Below are 22538 nucleotides of genomic sequence, written 5' to 3'. Positions count from 1 at the left end.
TAGAGTGCCGGCCATGAGCATTGTGTTTTTAATTATCCATGATTCTTTGATTTATTAATAATTTGGGAAATAATATACTGTAAATGTGCACTAATTAAATTATATCGATTGATAATATATGAAACTCAGTTGAAATAAATAAAAAGTGTTCTATTTTTCTTCACAAGATCGATTAATATTTTTACCTAATTTATTTTTATTGAAAATATCTTAAAATTCTTGATATGTTCACATTGACAAATAATAGGAGCATAATTGGTAACAAAAAGAGAAAAATATAATCATGTGCTTATTAATGCATGACTAGTAAAAAGGTGCACAATGAATACGAACGTGTGAGGGCATATCCGAAATATAGTAGAAGAACAAGGGCAATATCCTGGTTACGTCGTGTTATGCTTTTCCTTTATTTCGCTTTATTTCTTTGTTTTTTTCCTTTCTTTTTCTCCCTTTAAACATATTTTTTGACCGTTGCTTTTCTTCTCGACCAACGTCTCTCTCTCTCTCTCTCTCTCTCTCTCTCTCTCTTCCCGCACACAACTGCGAAGTCTGTGATCAAGCAGCCAACAACAACTTGTGCACTGAGGTACGAATGTCCGCTCATTCCATTCTCATTTCAGAGATTTTCGCTCCTGCTTCTCTCTGTTCAGTTTGTTAGTTACGCGTAAAGGTTTTATATGTGTGTCGGAATTGAGGGAGTTTTTGGACACTTGTCATTTCTTGAAAGGTTTTGTTTCATGGTTGTCCTGCTCCTTACTGCATTCATAATTCTGTTTTCTTGGTGATTTGCGTGATTGAGTTGTGAAACGTACATGGGTTTTTGTTATTTTGTTAGAAGCTAATGCGTTTTTGATGAATTTCACGCATTTCCGTGGCTGAATTCTTGGAATTTTTTCTTTCTCAAGAGGGTTTTCTGTTTATGTTAAGATCTTTATTGCATTTAGAGTGTTTCATTAGTTCTTGTGTCTGTTTCTTGAACTGGAATTCAGTGTTTTTCATATGGTTTTTCTCCGTCTGGTTCTCAAATTTAGTGAAACATTGATGTTGATCCTTTGTTCTTCGTGTTGATTGGCGACTCGGCTCAGGAAATCCAGACATTAATTTTTGTTTCTTTGTATTGTACTTTCTTATTTTTAAGGGTGTTTGGATCCCATGTTTGAGTCACTTTCTGCACAGTCAAGGTGATGTCTGAGGAAGGAGTTCTGCTTTTAAAACATTTTCTCTGATAAATTTCGTTTTCGACTTTTACTCAGTTCAGGTGGGCATCAATGTCTGGTTTTTGATGGATTTAAAGAGCATGTCTTTAGGACTTTATTCAGCTTTCTGATAAAGATTGTCACCTGGAGATTGGCAATTCCATGTGCTTTTGTAGTTCCATTCAGTATTCCCTCTTTTTATGAGCCACTTGTCTTTCACTTTACTTTGCTTTCCATCCTATCAAGGTAACTAAAACTTGATTAGTTTTCCAGACTTGTCCCTCTAGTCTTGGTAGGTTCCAGCTTCTAATGTTTGCACTATTGAAAATCTTGGGACTACTTCGAAATAACTAATCCGAGCACATTGACGATATATTCTCACACAAATTATGTTTGCTGTAGTCGAAGGTTTGAGATTTCGTGTCTTTGGATGATGAAAATTGGTGTTTTCTTTATTGCTTTTAAGCTGTGTTCGAGCATTTTTTTGTATCTTCAGATCGAAGTAAAGAACTTTGTCATGTCATCCAATGTTATTTGCATTCTTTGCCGTTTCTGCATCTTTTAGTTTGTCTCTAACTTGACTTGCTTCTTAGACTTCTGCTGATTATTTTCTTCTTTGCAGAGAGAGGGTTTCCTTATGAATCTGGTGGGGACAACAAGAGAACTGCTTCTTTGTGATTTCCATTTCGATTCAAGCCTGAAAAATTCTTAGAGGTCAAAAGTTTGCCATAGGAAAAAGTTGAAGAAAAAGATGGGATGTTCTACATCGAAGTTGGATGATGAAGAAGCTGTCCAGCTTTGTAAAGATAGGAAGAAGTTCATTAGACAAGCTGTTGAGCATAGAGCGAAGTTCGCCTCCGGTCATATTGCTTATATACAAGCCATGAAAAGAGTTTCTTCTGCGCTTCGAGAATATATTGATGGAGACGAGCCCCGGGAGTTTCTGTTAGATTCGTTTACGACACCGGCGTTCACCCCTATAAAGAAAACAAGCCCTGGTTTCATCTCAATATCACCTGACTCCTTCTCAGTAACACCATTTAAATCTGAAACCAACTCATCTTACAAGATAAATTACTTCAAGTCTGGTGGAAATTCTTCTGTTTCTGTTGAGGAGAGACTGCCTCAGTCACCAGAAACTTACAGAGTCCAAGCTTACTCTCCCATCCGTCATTTCGGTATGGACAGCATGTTCGCAATGCAATCATCTCCAATGAACGCTTCATTCTTCCAGTACTCTCCCAATAATAGACCAAATTATCCTCCACCTTCTCCTCAAACATCTCAATGGGATTTCTTCTGGAACCCTTTTTCTTCGTTAGATTACTATGGCTATCCCACCAGAAGCAGCGTTGATCAAGGGATGCTGGACGATGAGAATGCTGAGCTACAACAAGTTCGAGAAGAGGAAGGCATACCCGAGTTAGAAGAGGAAACGGAACATGAAGATATTGATGATAGGATGACTAATAAAGAGGAGAGTGGTAAATTTAACGTGAACATTGAGAGAGAGGAAGTTGTCGTGGAAGATGTTGACGACAGCGATGACAGTGACAGCGATTGTGAAACAGATGGAGGACATGAACTGGAGAAACATGTCCAAGAATTACCGTCCCAGGAAAAAGAAAGCATAGAAGTAGCAAAAGCTCAAAATGTAGGTCAAATAAGTAAAAAAGAAACAGCAGTTGCTGATTGTGAATCAAAAGAGGAAACACCTGGCTTCACCGTTTATGTAAACAGAAGGCCAACAAGTATGGCAGAAGTTATTAAGGATCTTGAAGATCAATTCGTGGCTGCTTGTAATGCGGCTGGTGAGATGTCCTCCATCTTGGAGGCCAGCAGGGCACGGTACTCGTCATCTTCAAATGATCTATCAGGTCCGACAACGATCTTTGATTACATTTTAATGTTCCATTAAATGCTATATTTTCTTGCCATTTGTATATGAATGCTATTTCTGGAAGCATAATTAAAACAAAATAATACATGTTGAATTTAAAATCCATTAAAATGTTGAATTTGATTTTGGAAAATGAGGCTAACATCCATAGAAGATTAGGTTCAGCAATTTCATTGTGGAAAGAATTTCTATGTAAAGATTATATCCTTTTATATAATCTTTCATATCCTTCTTTGTTTTGAATGCTTAAATCCTTCATGATTGCATCTTTTTTTTTTCAACCGAGGATAGGGAAGAAGTCGGTTTCAGTTGAAAAAGTACCCGAAATGGTTAGTGATGCAGGTTGCACAATCGGGGTCGGGTCGTGGGACCTGGATACCCTGAGGTCGGTTCGCATAACCATCTTCGAACTTCCTGACAATGGATCCTGAGAACAGAACACACGTTAGGCTTGCTGGGTGGCCCCCAGCTAAGGCCCTCCGATGCTTAAGTTAGAAAGAGTGGGGTCGAATTATATCTCAGTAGAGCTTGTAAGACTGAGAATATAATAAATGCACTTATAAACGTTCATATTTACCGGTATTTCTAGTGTACGGGACTGTATGAGAAGGCTCCACGTGGCATCATCTGTGTGTGTCAGATGATCAAACGACTGACAATCCGGGTCTTCTCATATGGATCGGGTCAGGCGGGTCGGGTCGGGGCGAGTTTACACGTGGGTCCACTTCTTTTGTGTAAATCTCATAAGAATTTAGGGGCAATCTGGTCCTTTTTACCTTGCTGATGTAATTAATTACCCTCATCAGTTAGCTTAAATGCTTGTTGTCTGCTGTGTTAATTTCTCATGGTCTCATGGTTTCAGCAATGAAGATGTTGAATCCAGTAGCATTATTTAGGTCGGCTTCATCTCGATCATCATCAGCAAGATTTTTGGTCACTGCTTCAACTTCAAGAGAGGAAAGCTATGAAAGCAGCAGCGATTTATCCGAGGAGTCCTGCATATGGAGTCACCAATCGACATTGGACAGATTATATGCTTGGGAAAAGAAACTTTACCAGGAAGTTAGGGTATGCCTCTGAACCTAATTACAGTCGGATCTATAGTTACACGTCATAGGCAGCTTTAAAAACTAGTTTAGTTACTTAAACAGCTCCAAGAACCTTAGTAGGATACAAGAATACACATTAAATGCAGCATGAAGCAAGTATTAGACTTGTAGCATAGAAACAACGCTGCATGTTGGTAAATTATCTTTGTCCTTTTAACAGGCTGGTGAGCGTGTTCGGATACAATATGAAAAGAAATGTGCACAACTTAGAAATCAAGATGTGAAAGGCGACGACCCTTCTTTTGTCGATAAAACAAGGGCTGCCATGAGAGACCTGGATACTCAGATAAAAGTTTCTATACACTCTGTTGAAGCTATCTCAAAGAGGATTGAAACTTTACGGGATGAAGAATTGGAGCCGCAGCTCCTAGAATTGGTGCATGGGTATGTTTTAAACCCCTTTTCTTGTTCCTAAGCTCATCTAGCAAACAGTACCTCCTGTATCATCATATCTATGGATGTATTACTTTCTGTTCAATTATCCTCAGGTTATCAAGAATGTGGAAGGTGATGGCAGAGTGCCATCAAATGCAAAAGCGTACTCTAGATGAAGCCAAGATTTTGCTTGCTGGAACACCTTCAAAACTTTCTGGAACAAAGAAATACACAATAATGTCGCCATCCGAGCCACACAGGCTCGCTCGTTCAGCTTCTAACCTGGAGACAGAGCTTAGGAACTGGAGAGCCTGCTTTGATACCTGGATTGTTTCTCAACGATCCTACATCCATGCACTTAGTGGATGGCTCTTGCGTTGTGTTCGTCCAGATCCCAGCACAAAGTTACCATACTCTCCTCGCCGGTCCTTAGGCGCCCCACCAATATTTAACATTTGCATTCAATGGTCAAGGTTCTTGGACGCCATCCAAGAAGCCCCAGTACTCGACGGGATGGACTTTTTCGTGGCAGGTGTCGGCTCATTGTATGCACAACAATTACGGGAAGATTCTCGCCGGCAATCAGGTGGTTCAAAGAGGTTCGGACCGGAAATTGCCGGGAACATGGAGGTGGTGGAGGCGGGCCGATTTGAAGATGAAGTCATGACCGCAGAAAAAATGGCTGAGGTCGCCATAAGAGTGTTGTGCGCTGGAATGTCGGTTGCTGTCAGTGCGCTTACCGAGTTCGCTGTTAGTTCAGCGGATGGATACGCGGATTTGATCAAGCAATTGGAGAATGGGAAGCAAAGTTTACATGGAACAGAGAAGTAGGTTGTGTTTCCTGTGGGTAGTATAGCTGGAAATCAGTGTAAATTAGAACAAATTTAACTTATTTTGTAGCAAATACGTAAGTAGTTGGTTGCTCTGTGCCTCTTCCATTCAATTCAAATTTGATTCTGTTCTAGAGATGACAAAAGAGAAGTAAAAATATAAGAGAACAGTGGGTGCATGGTCTTTTGTAATTGACCAAGAGGGCTGTAAAGTTTAAAGATATGCATGGGCATAATTCAATGTAGCAACTTTTTCATGCTTAACTAACTTCGTTTCACAAAAATTGTAAAATTTATTACTTTATATGAGCGTATTATCAGTTGACAGTGGTCGGTCTATGATGTTCGATCCAATAGAGATATCTCCTAATTTATCGTATGTTTACAAAATCATCTCAATCTTTTGCATAATTATAGAAATCATTCCTGACAGTAGAAAAATAGGGACAGTTTGTGTAATAATGTTGATGTTCTTGGGGGTATATGTTTAATTTTTTAAAAAATAGAGGTGGTTTTTTGTCTAAATAGTGTTGACGGTTTTGTTGATTGTATATGTAATTTAATAAAAAGCAAGGTGATTTGTGTAAATAAACCATAGATTAGGAGTGTAGATGTAATTATCCGTAATTTAATTAATGCATTGGTGGAAATGCAACGACCAAGTTTAACACCACCTCAGATAATTTTTAGTGAAAATAACATGTTGGGGCAGTACAAGATTTAACTTTGATTTAATATTTGATATGTAATAAGTGAATAAATAAACTTATGTCCCTCTCAAAGCAAGTTCCACGAAATTTCCCATATATGACTCAACTTTGTGTTAAGTATTCTGCACTAAGATTCCTATGAAAGAATATAAGAGTCAGCTTTAAAGCTAGTACATAACTGGTGCAGGCCAAAATTTGTGTTGTAAATGTTTTCTGAATTCAAAAATTTTCCTTTCAACTATTTTAGTATGTTATAATATCAAAGTTATGAAACTATATGCAAGTATAAGTACGTATTAATATAATTAATTTATCCGATTTCATTATAAAATGCGCAAATGTAGGAAGTACAACCAAAAATTGAAAATTCTTGCCCAAATCAGGTTTGACCAAATCGAACCAATCATGAAGCAAGTGTGTCGTACTTGTTATGCGATTGGTCACTTTCCTAAACTGTACACCAATCACATGATAAGTGTATTACACTTGCCATATAATTGGTTTAAATCTAACCGAATCGAGTCCAGACTAAAATTTTCAAAATAATTTGTGGGTAAATTTTCACCAATTTTCTGATATTCAATACAATTTGGGGTTTATAAGTCGAAAACTTGTTAGCTTATACAAGTGTTGTATTAATTATACGCGATTAACAAAATAAATACAGTACAACAATAATATTGTAAGTATCGTAGTGTACATAGTAGTCTTCCATTGCATCAGATTTAAATCCAACCAATTGTTTAAGTAGAGATTGAATGTTTACTATTTTTACTTAAAGCCAAAACAATTTACAGAAAGTTGAATAAATAAGAAGGAAAGATATTGTTTGTTAATAATTTTCTTAATAGATATTCAATTGTTGAAAACGAACAACATCATATTACTGTAATATTTTGAAAAAAATATTATTGCAATATGATGCTCAACTTCTTATATGTAATTCTGAAAATGTTTAAATTTATCGAATAGGTTACATCAATTTCAATAAATGGAGCTTTAAATATAGTTGCGTGCATAATTGGATTCAAGTTCTCATAATGCATACGAATGAACCATCAAATTCTCCGAATAAGTTAATGTTTAATTGTAGTGAAAATAAAAAAAAGGTATTAGGCTCACTGAAGCACGAAAAATGGACAATGTTTCACTGAATTTGGCATATAAAGACGAAGTGATAGAATGAGAATTGCTAACAGAAATCCTGATTTTCCATATGGTATAGAAAAAGCTATGTCTTAATTCATTTAAACACAAACTCGTCGCCAACACAATTAATGTTCTAGGACACTTATTGATTGAAAACCATCGTGGTTATGAACATTGTTACATTGCAGATGTATTGCTTATTCATTTTATTAAATATTTTTTTCTTTTAACAAGTCAAGTCAAATATTTATTTTATACAATCCTTTTGCTTTATTTGTAAGTTCTGGCTATCTTTCAAGTAATTGTTCAAAATTAATTGGATATTTTGTTTTTAAGGGAGCTCCAATTTACTTTTATATATTATCACTGCAATATGGTAACTTTGACTCTACAATTACAAAATTTAATATGTTAAATTTAGTCAAATTTTGACTCAATATATTACATGAATTTTGGTATATGGTTAGTATGAGAATATTCAAAATTTGCTTGAGTGACGTAAGCTTATTAGTGCCTAATACTTGTAATCGATGACCAAAATTCTTTGGATAAGTTCGAATGATCTTCTTGATATTTAGGCATGTTGACCAATATTCATAATTTTTTTGAACCGATTTTTTGAAAGATTATGAAAATGTTGTTCATCAAATATGTACCTTTTAGTTTGTAGATCTCTATGATTAACTTTGTATTATCATAGGCAAGCAAGACATCTCACAGGGGATAGGAACAATATGTAACATGAATTGCCGTGATATTATTAGTATTCATTATTTGATTTTAGAATAAGGGATTTCTCCTATCCAATATACATTGTCGGATGCCACGAATATAAAAAATTGCCCACTATAATATGTAATAAAATTCCCATATGAAGGCATTTCATTTATAGAAGCTAAGATATATTTCCTTCCATATTCGAATATTAATCGCACATGATTAGCATGAATCATCCACAAAATTTCAAGTATTCACTGAAAAAATGTTAAGTTGCGCAATGACGAAATTATATTTTCAAGTTAAATGGAAAGTCAATTTGATTTTCAAAAATTAAATGGTTTGTTTCTCAATGTATTTAGGAGATCATAATGCGATTACGACATTCGATTTTGCAATATATTTTAATTCGCATAATTTGATTCTACAATAAAGTGATTTTCTCTATCTATTACTCGTTGACGCTTCTTCTCACTTGTATAAATACGTGCCCATTGTAGCGTACCAGAGCCGCAGAACATTTCCGCATCTTCTTTTCGTCTTCTGTAAGACAGTTCTTCAAAGAATTAGGCTCATTCATAGAATAGCACAAAGAAGACTAAAGGTTAGCTAGTGACACCGACAACATTTGGCGATATTCCTAGAACCCTAGTAATATCTTGCCCTTCTAACACGGTCCTGATAAATAATTAGTCATCACGACCAATTTGTTATTGCATGGGCGTGGCCATTCCAGAAGACGAAAACAGTGGTGGAGGAGGAAGAGGTAATAATTGCACTTGTTGTTGCTCATTGTTAAGCTCATTATCCCTCTTTTTTCGGAGGCTTTTGAGCATTCTATCTATATTTGAATCTAAACAATTCAATTGGTACAAATAGAGTTGATTGAGATGCTTATCTTGTTGCAACTCACCCAATAACTGTTGAAACTCTTTCGCTTCAGTTCTCTTTATAGATTTCAAGAATACTCTGTATCCATACTTATCATTTCCTACAGATATTTCTCATGTACCACCATCTTTTTTGCTCTTTCCAAATTTGAAAAATTTCCAAAAATTTATGCAGCTTTTGCCCAAAGATTTCAGGGGATGGCCACAAGATTGCATTGTTTTCTCCTCCTTATGTGTGGTTTACTATGCCAATGTCAACTCCACAAAGGATTGAGAGCTCATTTGCTTTCTTGAGCAAACTTTCTGCCTTCCTCTCAAATATGATACTTCTAAAATTCTCGTTGGATATTTTCTCATGTTTGATTCCTTTTCTTGTCATTTTGTTTGATGGTTATTCTGAGTCGTTTACTTTTATATGTAATTTGCATTTTGTTGGGTGTATTTATACAAGAGAAATACTATAAGTTTTTTAGTAAGAGTTTTATATTATTTAACGTGGTCAAGAATTGACTATTAATTTCAAAAATTTCAAGGTGATAGCATAAACCTTTTTATGTTTTAAACGTGTGATTTATTTATTTTGATAAGGTTATTTCTTTAGGTAAAATGAAAAATATATCATCATACCGGACCAAATCAACCAATAATGATAGTTAACAATTTACATATGGTGTTAATTATTTCATTCTATGGTATTGAGATAGGGATTTACGTAATAATTGAAAAAAAGAATTAAATTTTTAGGTATGTATTAAATATGTCTAATTTGTTCCCCAATTTTTTGGTATTTAGTATATATAGTTGCACTTTTATAAGTTAAGAGTTTTTATGAGATAACTCTCACTTATAAAAGTGCAGCTATATATACTAAATACCAAAACATTGGTGAATCAATTAGATATGTTTAATACATACCCAAAAATTTATAATTTTTTTCGTTATTGACTTGGATCCCCATCTCAATTTCATAAAATAAAGATAAACGCCATAAGCAAATTGTTAATTATCGTGTTGGTTGATTTTTTTTGGTATAATGATATATTTCACCATCTCGCCTAAAAAAAATAATCCTACCAAAATTGACGGTAAATTGTTAGTCACATGTTTAAAGTATAGAAAGATTTACGCTATCACCTTGAAATTCGTGAAATTAATAGTTAATTCTTGACTGCATTAAACACTATAAAAACTCTTACTAAGAAAAATAGTATTTCACTTGTATAAATACACCCAATAAAATACAAAAATACATATGAAAGTAAACAATTCAAAATAACTATCAAACAAGATGCCAAGAAAAAAAAATCAAACATGAGCAAATATCCAATGAGAGCACTAGAAATGTCATATTTGGGAGAAGGGCAAAAGATTTGCTCAAGAAAGAAAATGAGCTTTGGATCCTCTGTGAAATTGACATTGGCATAGTAATCCACAAACAATGAGAAAACAATACAATCTTGTGGTTGTCCCCTAAAATTTTTGGGTAGAGGCTGCATAAATTTTTGGAATTTTCAAATACGGAAAGAGTCAAAAAGATGGGCGTACATGAGAAATATTTGGAGTAAATGATAAGTAGGGGTATAGCGCATTTCTTGAAATCCACAAAAGAGTACTGAAGCGAAAGATTCTCAACAGTTATTGAGTTGAGTTGCTACAAGGTAAACATCTCAATTGACTTGATTTGTACCAATTAAATTGCTTAGACTCAACAAAAGATAGAATGCTCAAAATCCTCCAGAAGAGGAATAATGAGCTAATAACGAGCAACAACAAGCATAATTGTTGCCTCTTACTCCTCCACCTCTATTTCCTTGTTCTGGAATGGCTGAGCCCATGCAACAACAGATTGGTGGTAATGACAGTTATTCATGGGGACCATGTCAGAAGAGTACGGTATTACTATGATTAAGGAGTATCGTCAAATGCTGGCGATGTCACTAATTTTGTTGGTGGAGAGAACGATGGAGGTGTTCAAAAACTAATGCTCAAGCCCTGGAACAATCATTCAAGTTGAACCCAAGACGTTTTCTACTGTACATATTCTTAATTTGTCGATGTAATGTATATATATTTTGTTGGAATTTTCATTGGATTTTCATATTAAATTATCTTTAAGTAATGTATATATATTTTGTTGGAATTTTCATTGGATTTTCATATTAAATTATTTTTAAGATTTAATTATATTTAGACCCCATCTAAAATACAAAATTATAATTTTCCTAAAGACATTTGTGAAATTATACTTATACCCCTTTTGAAAATTATTTGTTGACACCTAGCCCTTTCTGTTAGGATTTGAATGAAAAATAGTGATGTTAGCAAAAAAAAAAAATACAGAAATTTTTAATTTTGATCCTTATTCAACATTTCTATGTATATTTCTGTACCTATAAAGGGATAAACATATTATAAATATATAGGTGAAGTTAACATCATTATAAGTACAAAATTATTATATAAGAATATTAAATGAGGGGTAAAACTAAAAAATTTTATAATTATTTTGCTACTGTCAGCATTTTTTGTCCGAACCCTGATGAAATAGGATCATCTATAAATAATGAATTTTTAAAGGGGGTGTAAGTGTAATTAACCCTTTTTTTTTTCTTTTAAAGAAAAACTTAGACGATTGTATACTCTGTGAAAGGTCTTGTTTGCCTATGATAATAGAAGTGAGATCATTACACATAGATTCTACAAACTAAAAGATACATATATATATATATATGTATAATGAACAATCTCTTCATAATCTTCGAAAATCGATTAAATACAGTTATGAATATTGGTCAACATGCAAAAAAATCAAGAAGATCATTTAAATTTTACATAAGGAATTTGGTTATCTATTTACAAGTATTAGGTACTAATAAGTTTACTCCACTCATATATATTGAATATTGTTTTCATACTAACAATATACCAAAATTCATGCCATATATTGATTTAAAATTTGACTAAATTCAACATATAAATTCGTAATGTAGAGTCAAAGTCAAACTTGAATCCAATTACAATATTAACGAAAAGTATAGTCTTGATTATATGTCTTTCATATCAATAAATTGTAGGTACCATAAAGTATATTGAAAATAATTTTCATATTTCTAATAAATAAAAATTAATACAATCTATTTGGTGAATTTCTAACAATTTTAAGAACACATATATAAAGCTGAAAATCATATTGCAGCTATGTTGACAGCTCCATTTACTGAAATTGATATGACCTATTCCATAAATTCAACAAGTTGAGAATAATATTCCAATAATATTTTTCAATTAATATGGCAATAACATCTTGTTGTTCATTTTCAAAAATTGAATATCTATTAAGAAAATTATTAACAAAAAATATTTTTGCTTCTTATTTATTCGACTTTCTGGAAATTATTATGGCTTTAAGTAAGAAGTGGCAAGTGAGACCTGAAGTTGTATTAAATAATGAATTAGACATGTTTAAAATTTACACACAAATTAGTTGTTTTTTTATTAATTAATTATAAAAAATCTCAATATGAATTCAATAAAACAAATATTAACACCATAAATAAATTGTAAATTTTCGTTATTCATTGATTATTTTTGTATGGCGATGCATTTTATCATTTTAGATAAAGAAATAGGATATTATTTAAAATACACATGTTGAAAAGAGAGGATTACACAATCCCCTTTAAATTGTTGAAATATTTAACAGTCAATTCTTGACCATAGTACAGAATACGAAACCTCTTACTAAAAAATAACTGTGTGTCTCTTGTATAAATACACCCAACAATGTAAAATTATATGTAAAGTAAATAATTGAAAAGTCAAACGACATGGCAAAAAGAAGAATCAAACACGAGCAAATAGCCAACGCGAGCAAGAGAAATGCCATTTTTGGGAGAAGGGCGAACAGCTTGCTCAAGAAAGCAAACGAGCTCTCGTTGCTTTGTGGAGTCGACATTGGGGTAATAATCCACAAACAAGGAGCAGAGAATGATTCAATCTTGTGGCCGTCCCCTGACGCCTTTGAGCAGAGACTATATAAATTTTTGGACTTTTCTAATTTCGAAAGAGCCAAAAAGATGGTCTTACACGAGCAATATTTAGAGAAAATGATAAGTATGGAGTCGGAATATTTCCTGAAATCCATGAAGAGGACTGAATTCAAAGAGTCCCAACAATTACTGAGTGAGGTGCAACAAGGTAAGCATCTCTGTCAACTTGATTTGTACCAGCTCAATTGTTTAAACTCAACTATAGATGAAATGCTCAAAAACCTTCAAAAGAAGGATAATGAGCTCAACAATGAGCAGCAGCAACAACAAGCACAGTTGTTCTCCCTTCCTCCTCCGCCGCTACTGCTTCCTTCTCCTGGAATGGCAGCGGCCATGCAACAAGAGATTGGTGGTAATGACCAATTGTTCACGGGGCCGATGTCCGAAGAGTGAGATATTACCACGTTTCTAGGAGTGCGCCAAATGTTGGTGAATGTTAATCATGATCTCGCTTCTTAAATTGTGATCATACCATCTAAATTTATTTTCTTGTATTCTTTTATTTTCTTATATCGAATAATGTCAACTTTCGAATTATTCTTCTTTTATTATGTTTCCAGTGAAAAAAACTACAACAAAAATGTCATATGTTTTAACTATGAAAAGTTTCATTACTTGTCTGAAAACAATCTACACAAACTCAATCACAAGAGAGAAACACAAAAATAGAAATAAAAACAAATCAAAATAAGGCAAAATAATAAAAAACAAAACAATCAAAAAAACATGCAGAAATTTGTATTTGTTCTACATTAAGCATTTTGATTTTTCCTAAGAGTAGTATTAGACTGACCTTTCGTCTTAATTCATGCTATTCTAATTCAAGATTTTTAAGCCTATTATGAATTAAATGAATTCATTACAGAACCATAAGAAGCACAGAAGACTAAAATAAATGGCGGAATTGTTCCGCAGTTTGATTGGTACGTCAGAATGACCACGTATTTATAAAAGTGAAAAGAAGCGTCAATGAGTATTAAATTGAAAAAAACGCTTTATTGTAAATTGTATTATGACCTTCTAAATACATTAAGACACAAACCATTTAATTTCTAAAAACCAAATTAACTTTCCAAGGCATAATTGATTCATTTCTGAACAAATATTTGTGGATGAGTCATGCTAATCATGTTCTATAAATATTTGAATAAGAAAAGAAATATATTTTAGCTTCCAAAAAATAAATATTTTCATGCGATGATTTTATTTCATATTACGGTGAGTACTTAATAACAATGTATTCATCATGCATTTGATCAATAATATTGGATAGGTGAAATCACTTATTGCAAAAGCAATAAATCTCATATATTGTCCTTATCCTTGTGATTTATATCAAAATAATCCAACTTACTTTATTCTTCCCATACAATTAACATAGCATGTGAATCCAATTATTTGGGCAAACACATAACTAAAAATTAAGAAAATGTTATCATAAAAAGTGGAAATAATATCGATGAAACGAGAAAAATATTCTTTATTTACCTGTGATATGAGAAATAAATAACCAACCCCTTGTGGAAAATAAAATACCAATCTAACCCCTCAATGTTTAAAAAAGGTGCAAAGCATCCCCTCCACTCGAGTATGGTGTTGTGAACGCGTGAATTTTCCGCTTGTTTTTTATGTTTGTATTTTTATCTGTATTTCACAACCGTTAAATCTGATCTAATATAAAATTGATGGTTCATATTTTTATCTTTAGTTCTACAGTCGAGATCAAATGTTACTTAAATTTATAGTCGATACTTTCTTTCTAAATCAATGATTAAAATTAATTTTTACATATATAATTTATATATAAATTTATAAAATATAAAATATAAAATGCACCATCATGCCCTATTCTTCTCCCCCACCTCTGTCGCTTCCCCCTTTCATATTATTCTTCTTTTAGTATATTTTGTTGAAAAATAGTGAATGATAAATTAAAAAATAAATTTATTTCACGGTCATCCCCCTAGCACCGCTGGAGGCGCCAGTTCTGCGCCACCGTGGCCTAGAATCAGTCACCCAGTTGTGCGTTGGGGACTCCCACTGCCGGGGCGGAGAGGCTGGAAGGGAGTTTGGAAGGGTGGAGGATTTTTTTTATATTAATTATATAATAATTTTATTTTATAATTATGTATGTTTACATGCATTAAGCTATGTCGGAATCCTAGTATACAAAAATGCCACAAACGCACCCATGATTAGCGTTGACGACCACTTAAGCAATTAAGTGACACATCAAGAATTTTCCTTCATTTTATCTCAAAAATTGCTCCAAAACCCTAAATTGATTTTATCTCAAAAACTGCTCCAAAACCCTAAATTGATTTTATCTCAAAAACTGCTCCAAAACCCTAAACTGGATGAAATTGACGTATTTTTGCAATATATTGTATAAAATTGACAACAATCATAATTAGTGGATTAAAATTGGACGGCCAAAGTTAATAGACTAAAAAAGAGTTCCCTATTTGATTGATATGATTTATTTTTGGTGTTTCTGTATAGTAACCTTAGTAATTACTTAACCTTAATTTACTCCCTTTATGTTCTCCACATTATGCTTATACCTCCACTCCACCTATATGCCGTTATCAACAAATAGATAGGCAAATCAATGGCAAAAAGAGTTGTTTTACTACTTAAAAACATATAGAACTAATAAGTATCAACTCCAGATTCAAAGCAACAGTCAGTTTATTCATTAATCCTTTGCTGATGAGCAAAATTGCTGTAGCCCATCCATTGCTGCTCACAGCTGATAAAACAATTTCAGCTAAAATGTGACAAGAACTCTCCCAGTTGGTCCAAAAATGGCTCGCGTACTTCACTCGTGTTGTCAGTCAGTTCAGAGGGAAAAACAATGACTTGTATACATGCAGATTTTCCAAACCCCAGATGAGTGAAACTAGATAAGATCACAAAGTAATCGTTAAGCCTGGACATCGATGTGGGTGGGTAATTCTAGTCATAATTTAAACCATCGTCATCATCTCCAAGCTCCACTTCAGCGTCACTAGATCCGCCAAGGAGGGAGAGGAAAATCAAAATGGCAACAAGTTGAGTAGCTAGAAAGTATTTAGCTCTTCTTCTGAACTTCTTCTCTTCCTCCGTCTTCTCCCTCTTAGCTTTGCTTCTTGGTTTTGAACCTAAATTTGTTGGAAAATGACACTGATTTTACAATACCATGTAAATGAAACACCAATACTGGAAACATGAGGCAATAAAATCGGATTCAACAGGAAGGAGCGGAGTCACAATGATGGAAGCAGGAGCACAAGCAAGTGTAAATGTTAACTATAAATTAAACTTAAGTACTGTATGGTATTATTTAGCTCTTCTTCTGAACTTTATGATAATTTCATGAGGAACAGCCCAAGGTGGTATTATTCACATGACAACCCCAAATTAAATTGGTTTAGTTGATTGGACAAATAATAAAAGCTGTTGCCTACCAAAACAAACTCCTACTGTATCAGTTAGCAGCGAACTCTTTGTTTTCAGGGACGAAGTTCCAGTATAACAAAATGGCTCCCTTATTTTGTCATGTTTAGCGATTCATTCTTCATCAGAACTGAGCAATTCTGTAAATGCTTCTCTGGTTATGAGCCTATGTGGATCCTTCTTTTTTTTGTGTGTGTGTGAGTGTGCAAGCTCCATTACAGTAAAACCAATTTCCATTTAAACATGTAACCAGCAAAAATATGGTTAAGCCAATGAATGCAAGACTAGATAACATGAAAACTGAAAATAAAGCAAGTGTTGCACTGCAGACACTACTCCATTACCTAGGTGTTTGGTTAAGGTATTAATGGTGATACTTTCGTCATTGACATGATCAAAACTCTTCACTGATATGGTCAAACCTAAAACAGTTTATTGACATCTTAAAAATAAGTTACAAACTCTCCTTTTTCTTTAGAGTAGCTTATAAGATCTAACATCTTATTTTTAGAGATTACAAGCATTTCTACTCAAATTAAAACTTTCAAACATCTTACAAAATTAAGAAGCTCATAAACTCACCCACACCATTCCTTTCAGTCACTAGCTTTAATGTGACAGAAATGCTCCGATTTCCATGAATAATTAACGAAAATCACTCTGGGTGAGTTACAAATTACCAAGTCTTGAGGTGCAATGGCTAAAGAAGAAAACTTGAATTGCCAACCTCCTGTGGGTTTGCCACCTGACCAAATTTCAATTGATTTAAGGCCAGATCTTTATTTGTCTAAACACATTTCCTATTTCACTACACAGGTTTTTGTTGAATGTTATTCTTCATTTGGTTAGGAATGTTCTACATATCCTTAAGAAGTTCTCCACAAGTGAACTGGTGCTTCATTTAGTTGTTTGCAAAGTAGAGCCAATGAAGCAAGTAGAAATGATTTAGCAACAAGTATAGGTTCATCAACAGAGCCATAATTGGTAAACACCATATGAATAGCAATATAGCCAGAAGTGACTCACTCCAATGTGAAGGGCCTCGCTTTGAAGCCGATGAAGAGGGATCAGACTGGGGGACTGATGAAGACGACAAATTGGCATCTACATACTCCATTTTGAGATTTTCAGCATAACTTACAAGATTAGAATGACTCAGGAGCTTGCTTCTCAGAACCGATGTCTCCTATTAGATAAGAACAGGTAAAAGATATACCACATTGAGCTCTTCACAAATATAAGATATTTAATGAAAAGTTAAACTTGATGATTCAGTCCTGTAATGCATTAACTATGCAACAAATACCAAGTTGACTGAAAATGGATATACCAATTAAGCACTCATAAATAGTAAAGAAGCATGGAATTCCAAACACCAGTTCGTCCGGTCGAAGCATGTCATATATCTCGAAAATTCTCTTTATCTGTCTGGATGTGTGTATGGGGGTTGCGGTTGGCGGAGTCATAAGTCATAACAAAAATCATTGAAGTTGTTTTCTCTGAATTGCCAATCCATTTTTTAAGAAAAAATAAGAGACTTAATAATCAAACATGATTAGTTGAACTGATGAAAAGAAATCACCATTATGCCTTCATGAATGGCAAGACAAATTATGACCATAGGTCCATAGCTATGGTTTATTAATGCCTCTAATGCACCATGTACCTGATCCTCCACCTCAGTTTGTTCTTTCTTAGTGAGCATATAGGGGGTTGTAAGTCTTGTGACTGGGGGTGGTCATAACAAAAATCATGCAGTTGTTTCTCAGAATTACCCAACCCATTTTTCAAGAAAAATTAACAGACTTAAAAGGTCAGATATAATTAGTTCAACTGATGAAAATAAGTCACTGATCTGTTCATGTATGGCAAGACAAATTATTAACCATATCTATGGTTTATCAGCGCCTATTATGCACCGTGGTACCTAAAACGGTTAATGATATGATAAAAGCAAGCAATTGTGACAGTGGAAGATGACTCAGCGGTTTTTAGCTTCTTAAAAGTGTGACGCAAAATATCCATATTAACTGCACCCAACGAACTTCCATTTTTCTAACTGTATGACTATCAAGTTTATACTCCCATGACCTAGAAATAGCCTAGGTCCATCATTCTGTAATTTGTAAGTCCATCCTTCCATATTTTAATTTTCATAGTCATAAAAACCAAAATGTTGTCTAATATTTCAGTGCACAATCAACATGCTTCTAGATGAATTAAAAGGCTGCGTCTGTAAATTCGCATAACCTTGAACAAACAGACAGAATCAGTTGGGTAAACTTAAACACACAAGTTGAACAGGCCTTGGTCGACATATAGATTATGCTTGTAAACCACAAGAGTCAAGCCAAAAATTACACCTTATTTGAAATTTCTTAAATTTTCATTTTACTTTATACTCCTAACTTTTTTTCTTTTGGAAGAAATAGGAAATTGGGAAGATCTTATTGATCCAACCAATTACATATCCTGCCAACCAACTGAGAAAAGTTGCAAGCAAATGTCTAATGTTTGGATTATGAGAAGTTATGCACATGACATGTCCACAATATAGAGTTCTAGAGTCAGATAGAGTAGTAAACCTCACCTCGGATAAAATGCCAATTACATCAATAAATGGAAAAACCATTAGAAGTACTCACAGGTAAAGCATGAAGGACAAACAGAACATGCCCAAGAAAAGCTGCATCCAAACTTGTCGGCCTACATTGAACACAATGCTTTATGCAGTGTGTTACAAAATGCAAAACAAGAAAATTTTCTCTGAAGATGGCAATTGTTCAAGTGTATGTAGGGAAGCACCTGTTGTCAAAGAAAAAGGACTGCTCCCCTAACCTAGATGACAAAGCACCATAAGCCAAGGCCGCTCTACTGTATATCTGTGGAAAACCAACATCACAATCTTAACTTCACATTTTTGGCAGCAAATGTATAGCAAACTACACAGACATATATGTGTATGTGTAAACATTGATTTAATCCTGGGTTGTCATCTAGCAATATGTACATGACCATGTGATGTAGCAAAAATAAAAATAAAAATAATAAGTAATGCACGTCAGGTGGGAGAGTGATCTTAAATCAATTATCTTTTGACCAGACAAATAAGAAACCTAAGCTGGTGAGAAACAAATGTAAACAGAAGTTACCTCTTCTTCTCTTCTTTCTGCGTTGTCCGACGTTATCCCAAGTAGTTGTTTCACAACAAGAACTTGCTTGAAGTACAAAATTTTTCCTATTGGCCAAGGGAGATCAGAGTAATAAATCTTCTGCGCTGACTTACCATCACACCCCACCCAAAGTTCATACATGACTGCATCAGCAAGCCAGGACTCGACCATCGCCTTTATTGATACCCACTCGGGTATACCACTGACCTCCGAGTCCAAATCAACAATGCCGTCCTCCTTCAAGTTCGGAATGACTCCACCCTTCTCATTATTATAGGCCACATAATCACCAGATTCAACAAAAGGTATTTGATCTGGAAGAAATATAATGAGTTTCCACCTAATCAAATTTCAGATATTAAAACTACTTAATCAGGTAATCTGAGGAAACATTATAACACTATTATAGTTTTAACGCATCAATAGACAAACCAAATATCACGTGTGATACTAGCAATAGCAGGGTTGAGAGCCTAAAAGGAAAGTCACTGGCACCATGAAAGAAAAGAAGCCCTTTGACCAAAAGAAGGTTTAAGAAGAATGGGAGTTCATCACTTTTCTATTATCTCCCCTGGTCTAGGATGAGGAAACAAATGATAGAAGAATGAAGCACTCTAACTGAACAAGTTAAAGCTTGAGTAGTCTCCAAATAGGTATCACATATCAAAGGAAGGAAAACACTTGAGGTGTAAGTTTAGCATCACAGACCACACAACTTAAGTTTAACCTGCAAGGTAGCAAAATCAGATACCTAGATATGCACTTTGCCTAAGAGGGATCTAAATATACATTATTGAACCACCTAAAACCAATTGGAAATTCTACAAAAGCAGGACAAACCCAAATAGTAACTCTCACCATTCAGCCACAAGACCAGACCAATTCTCTAGTTACTATTGACATTAAAACTAAAAAATATTTTCTTATGCCACCATATTTGAAATTTTGATCAAACATTGTAATGTGAATTGCAGGGATAAAGACCATAAAAATCCAGTATGTCACCTACAAGAACCCAATACGGAACAGAAAGTCTAACACTGAATTTCCATTCGTCCAAAATTCAAGAGACTTACCATTTTCTAAATGTTTTAATAATAAGCAAGAAAATTGCCTCAAGGATAAAAAGTTATATATAATCTCAAGGAACTTCAAAACAACCAATAGCATTATGTCAATCAAACAAAGTGGAAGGAAGATCCTGAAAATGTCATCAGTTTGGTGCTCAAAAGATTATGTTAACTCCAATGGTAGTTCATCGGTTAGGTCATCGAAATGATCATACTAAACTATATCACTCTCGATAAACCGTAATGAACAACTATTGCTTAGTTAATCAGTAACAATGAACCCACTCAGGTAATAAACCACATTCATATACAAATAACAAAAACTCAAAGTTTTAGCAAATCCTTTTACGAGGATTTTCCAAAATAAGATGGAATTAAAGACTTGAAATTTTAATGGCGTCAAGGACTAATTACCGATATCTTTTCAAATGCTCTGAACAGACCTGGCCATGTATGGACTATACGTACAAGCACTTTTATGATATCATAACCCATAACAACAGGAGTAGAAGCCTTTTGGCCATAAGTTTTAATCTCACTGAATCACCAACTTATATGATTTTATCTATTACGTCATATCCCGTGAGCCCAACAATCTTTTCATCTAAAACAGATATTCTATAGCACTACAAAGGACAACCTTTACACGCATGCTACATGTTCCTGGTCTACGGATCCTGACTGTTGCTTCATGGGAGTAGCAACATTAGCAGGCACAAGTTTTTAATCACTCAGTGTGAAGATTCAAAATCAGGTAATATATTTGACCAAGTGATTACTCAGGTAACATATTTGAACCAAAGATTACGAATTGCAGCATATTCTAACAATTGAAAATGCAATAGCATAAGTCCATAAATTCATATAATCCCAAAGTAACCATGAGCAGATGCCCAGCATCTTGTACCAATTTTTATCTACTCTACATAACCAAAGACATATACCAGAATCCCGTAACAAAAACCCAGTTACTAATTAAGAGTTTTTCCCAGGAGAAATTAAAACCTTGGAGCCTCTAATAATTCTTATTCCCTACAAGAATAGAAAGCCCAGTTGCTTCAAAGAAAACGTCAAGCATTCGGAGAGCGCTCAAGTTTACACTTTGCAGCATTAGTAGAAATCACAAATTAATTTAAACATATAAAGAAGAATCACAATATAATGACACCAGAGAGCATCACAACCAAATAAACATAATTACTTAACAACTAAAAAAAGTCGGCAAGAAAATACACAGCGAAAATTAAAAAGGAAAAAACAAAAATGGCAGTATGCAAAGTACCAGAATCAGGGTGGATGAGATTGAATTCCAAACTAAATGGAATCTTGGAAAATCTAAGATAAATGTAAACGGGCAGAGATTTAGGGCAAGCGGTAGGCAGCCCGAAACAAGGCTTTCTTGCCACAAGTGTCAGCCTTTCTCTTTCCCCTCCGCCATCTTCCATAGCTTCCCACAGGCTGTACTGTATAAAGAAGAGGAATTTATCAGAAAGTTAATTTACTTGTGGAGTCCGATTGAATTTTGTTGAATAGAGAAAGGGTGAATTTGAGGGTTAAACCCTAATCAGGTTTTGGGTTTTCCCAGTTTCGCTGTCCTTGTTTTTATTTTATTTTAGGGAGAATTACACACATAATTTCCTTATATATTTTAAAAAATTATGTCTACTATTTAAGAGGTTTGATTCAGTCCAATAAACAAATTCTTTCATTAGTTCAAATTTACTTAATTAGTTGATATCAATAAAATAATTGAAATAAAAATGATATTTACACCGATTTACTTATAACTATACACATCCTCACATGTATTAATATGTAAAAATGTATAAAAATAATTTGATTATAAAAAAATTTATTTGACATGCACTAACTTAATAGTAAATCAATTAAGGGTAAATATTATTTTATTCAATTTTTTTGTTAATACTGTCA

The 22538-nt window shown here is 34.0% G+C and overlaps 3 protein-coding genes across 5 annotated transcripts; 2 read left to right on the top strand and 1 right to left on the bottom strand.

Annotated features, from left to right (window-relative positions):
• The first annotated feature begins 457 nt into the window (after nt 1-457).
• LOC105161647 (uncharacterized) lies at nt 458-5674 on the top strand. Of its 3 annotated transcripts, none has more exons than XM_011079401.3 (5): nt 458-586; nt 1819-3073; nt 3959-4164; nt 4366-4589; nt 4694-5674. In XM_011079401.3, the coding sequence occupies exons 2-5, from the start codon at nt 1948-1950 to the stop codon at nt 5409-5411; spliced, it is 2274 nt and encodes a 757-aa protein (XP_011077703.1). In that variant the 5' UTR covers nt 458-586; nt 1819-1947; the 3' UTR covers nt 5412-5674. The 3 variants fall into 3 exon arrangements, with proteins under 3 accessions (XP_011077703.1, XP_020549729.1, XP_011077704.1); XM_020694070.2 differs by lacking the exon at nt 458-586 and adding an exon at nt 591-727; XM_011079402.3 differs by lacking the exon at nt 458-586 and adding an exon at nt 1442-1604.
• Nucleotides 5675-12703: 7029 nt separating this feature from the next.
• On the top strand, nt 12704-13318 carry LOC105161788 (MADS-box transcription factor 23-like). Its single transcript, XM_011079602.1, has one exon. The coding sequence runs from the start codon at nt 12704-12706 to the stop codon at nt 13316-13318; it is 615 nt and encodes a 204-aa protein (XP_011077904.1).
• A 2219-nt stretch (nt 13319-15537) lies between these two features.
• Nucleotides 15538-22222, bottom strand: LOC105161646 (metaxin-like protein). Its single transcript, XM_011079400.3, has 6 exons — nt 21889-22222; nt 19516-19850; nt 19169-19245; nt 19009-19069; nt 17390-17549; nt 15538-16068 (listed from the first exon to the last, which is right to left on the bottom strand). Exons 1-6 carry the CDS (start codon nt 22049-22051, stop codon nt 15884-15886), a joined length of 981 nt encoding a protein of 326 aa, XP_011077702.1. The 5' UTR covers nt 22052-22222; the 3' UTR covers nt 15538-15883.
• Between the last annotated feature and the right edge of the window lie 316 nt (nt 22223-22538).

This window comes from Sesamum indicum, linkage group LG5 (assembly GCF_026168435.1).
Source record: "Sesamum indicum cultivar Baizhima isolate 11 linkage group LG5, ASM2616843v1, whole genome shotgun sequence".
Classification (NCBI taxonomy): Eukaryota; Viridiplantae; Streptophyta; class Magnoliopsida; order Lamiales; family Pedaliaceae; genus Sesamum; species Sesamum indicum.
The sequence above is the reverse complement of the archived record's forward strand: the minus strand, read 5'-3'. Positions and strand labels throughout refer to the sequence as shown.

Coding starts and splice junctions, on each gene's coding strand:
- LOC105161647 (XM_011079401.3), top strand. CDS start 1,948: ATGGGATGTTCTACATCGAAGTTGGATGATGAAGAAGCTGTCCAGCTT. Junction 3,074..3,958: donor ATCTTCAAATGATCTATCAG/GTCCGACAACGA, acceptor TCATGGTTTCAG/CAATGAAGATGTTGAATCCA. Junction 4,590..4,693: donor CTCCTAGAATTGGTGCATGG/GTATGTTTTAAA, acceptor AATTATCCTCAG/GTTATCAAGAATGTGGAAGG.
- LOC105161788 (XM_011079602.1), top strand. CDS start 12,704: ATGGCAAAAAGAAGAATCAAACACGAGCAAATAGCCAACGCGAGCAAG.
- LOC105161646 (XM_011079400.3), bottom strand. CDS start 22,051: ATGGAAGATGGCGGAGGGGAAAGAGAAAGGCTGACACTTGTGGCAAGA. Junction 19,246..19,515: donor CAGAAAGAAGAGAAGAAGAG/GTAACTTCTGTT, acceptor GGTTTTCCACAG/ATATACAGTAGAGCGGCCTT. Junction 16,069..17,389: donor GCGAGGCCCTTCACATTGGA/GTGAGTCACTTC, acceptor CAACAAATTTAG/GTTCAAAACCAAGAAGCAAA.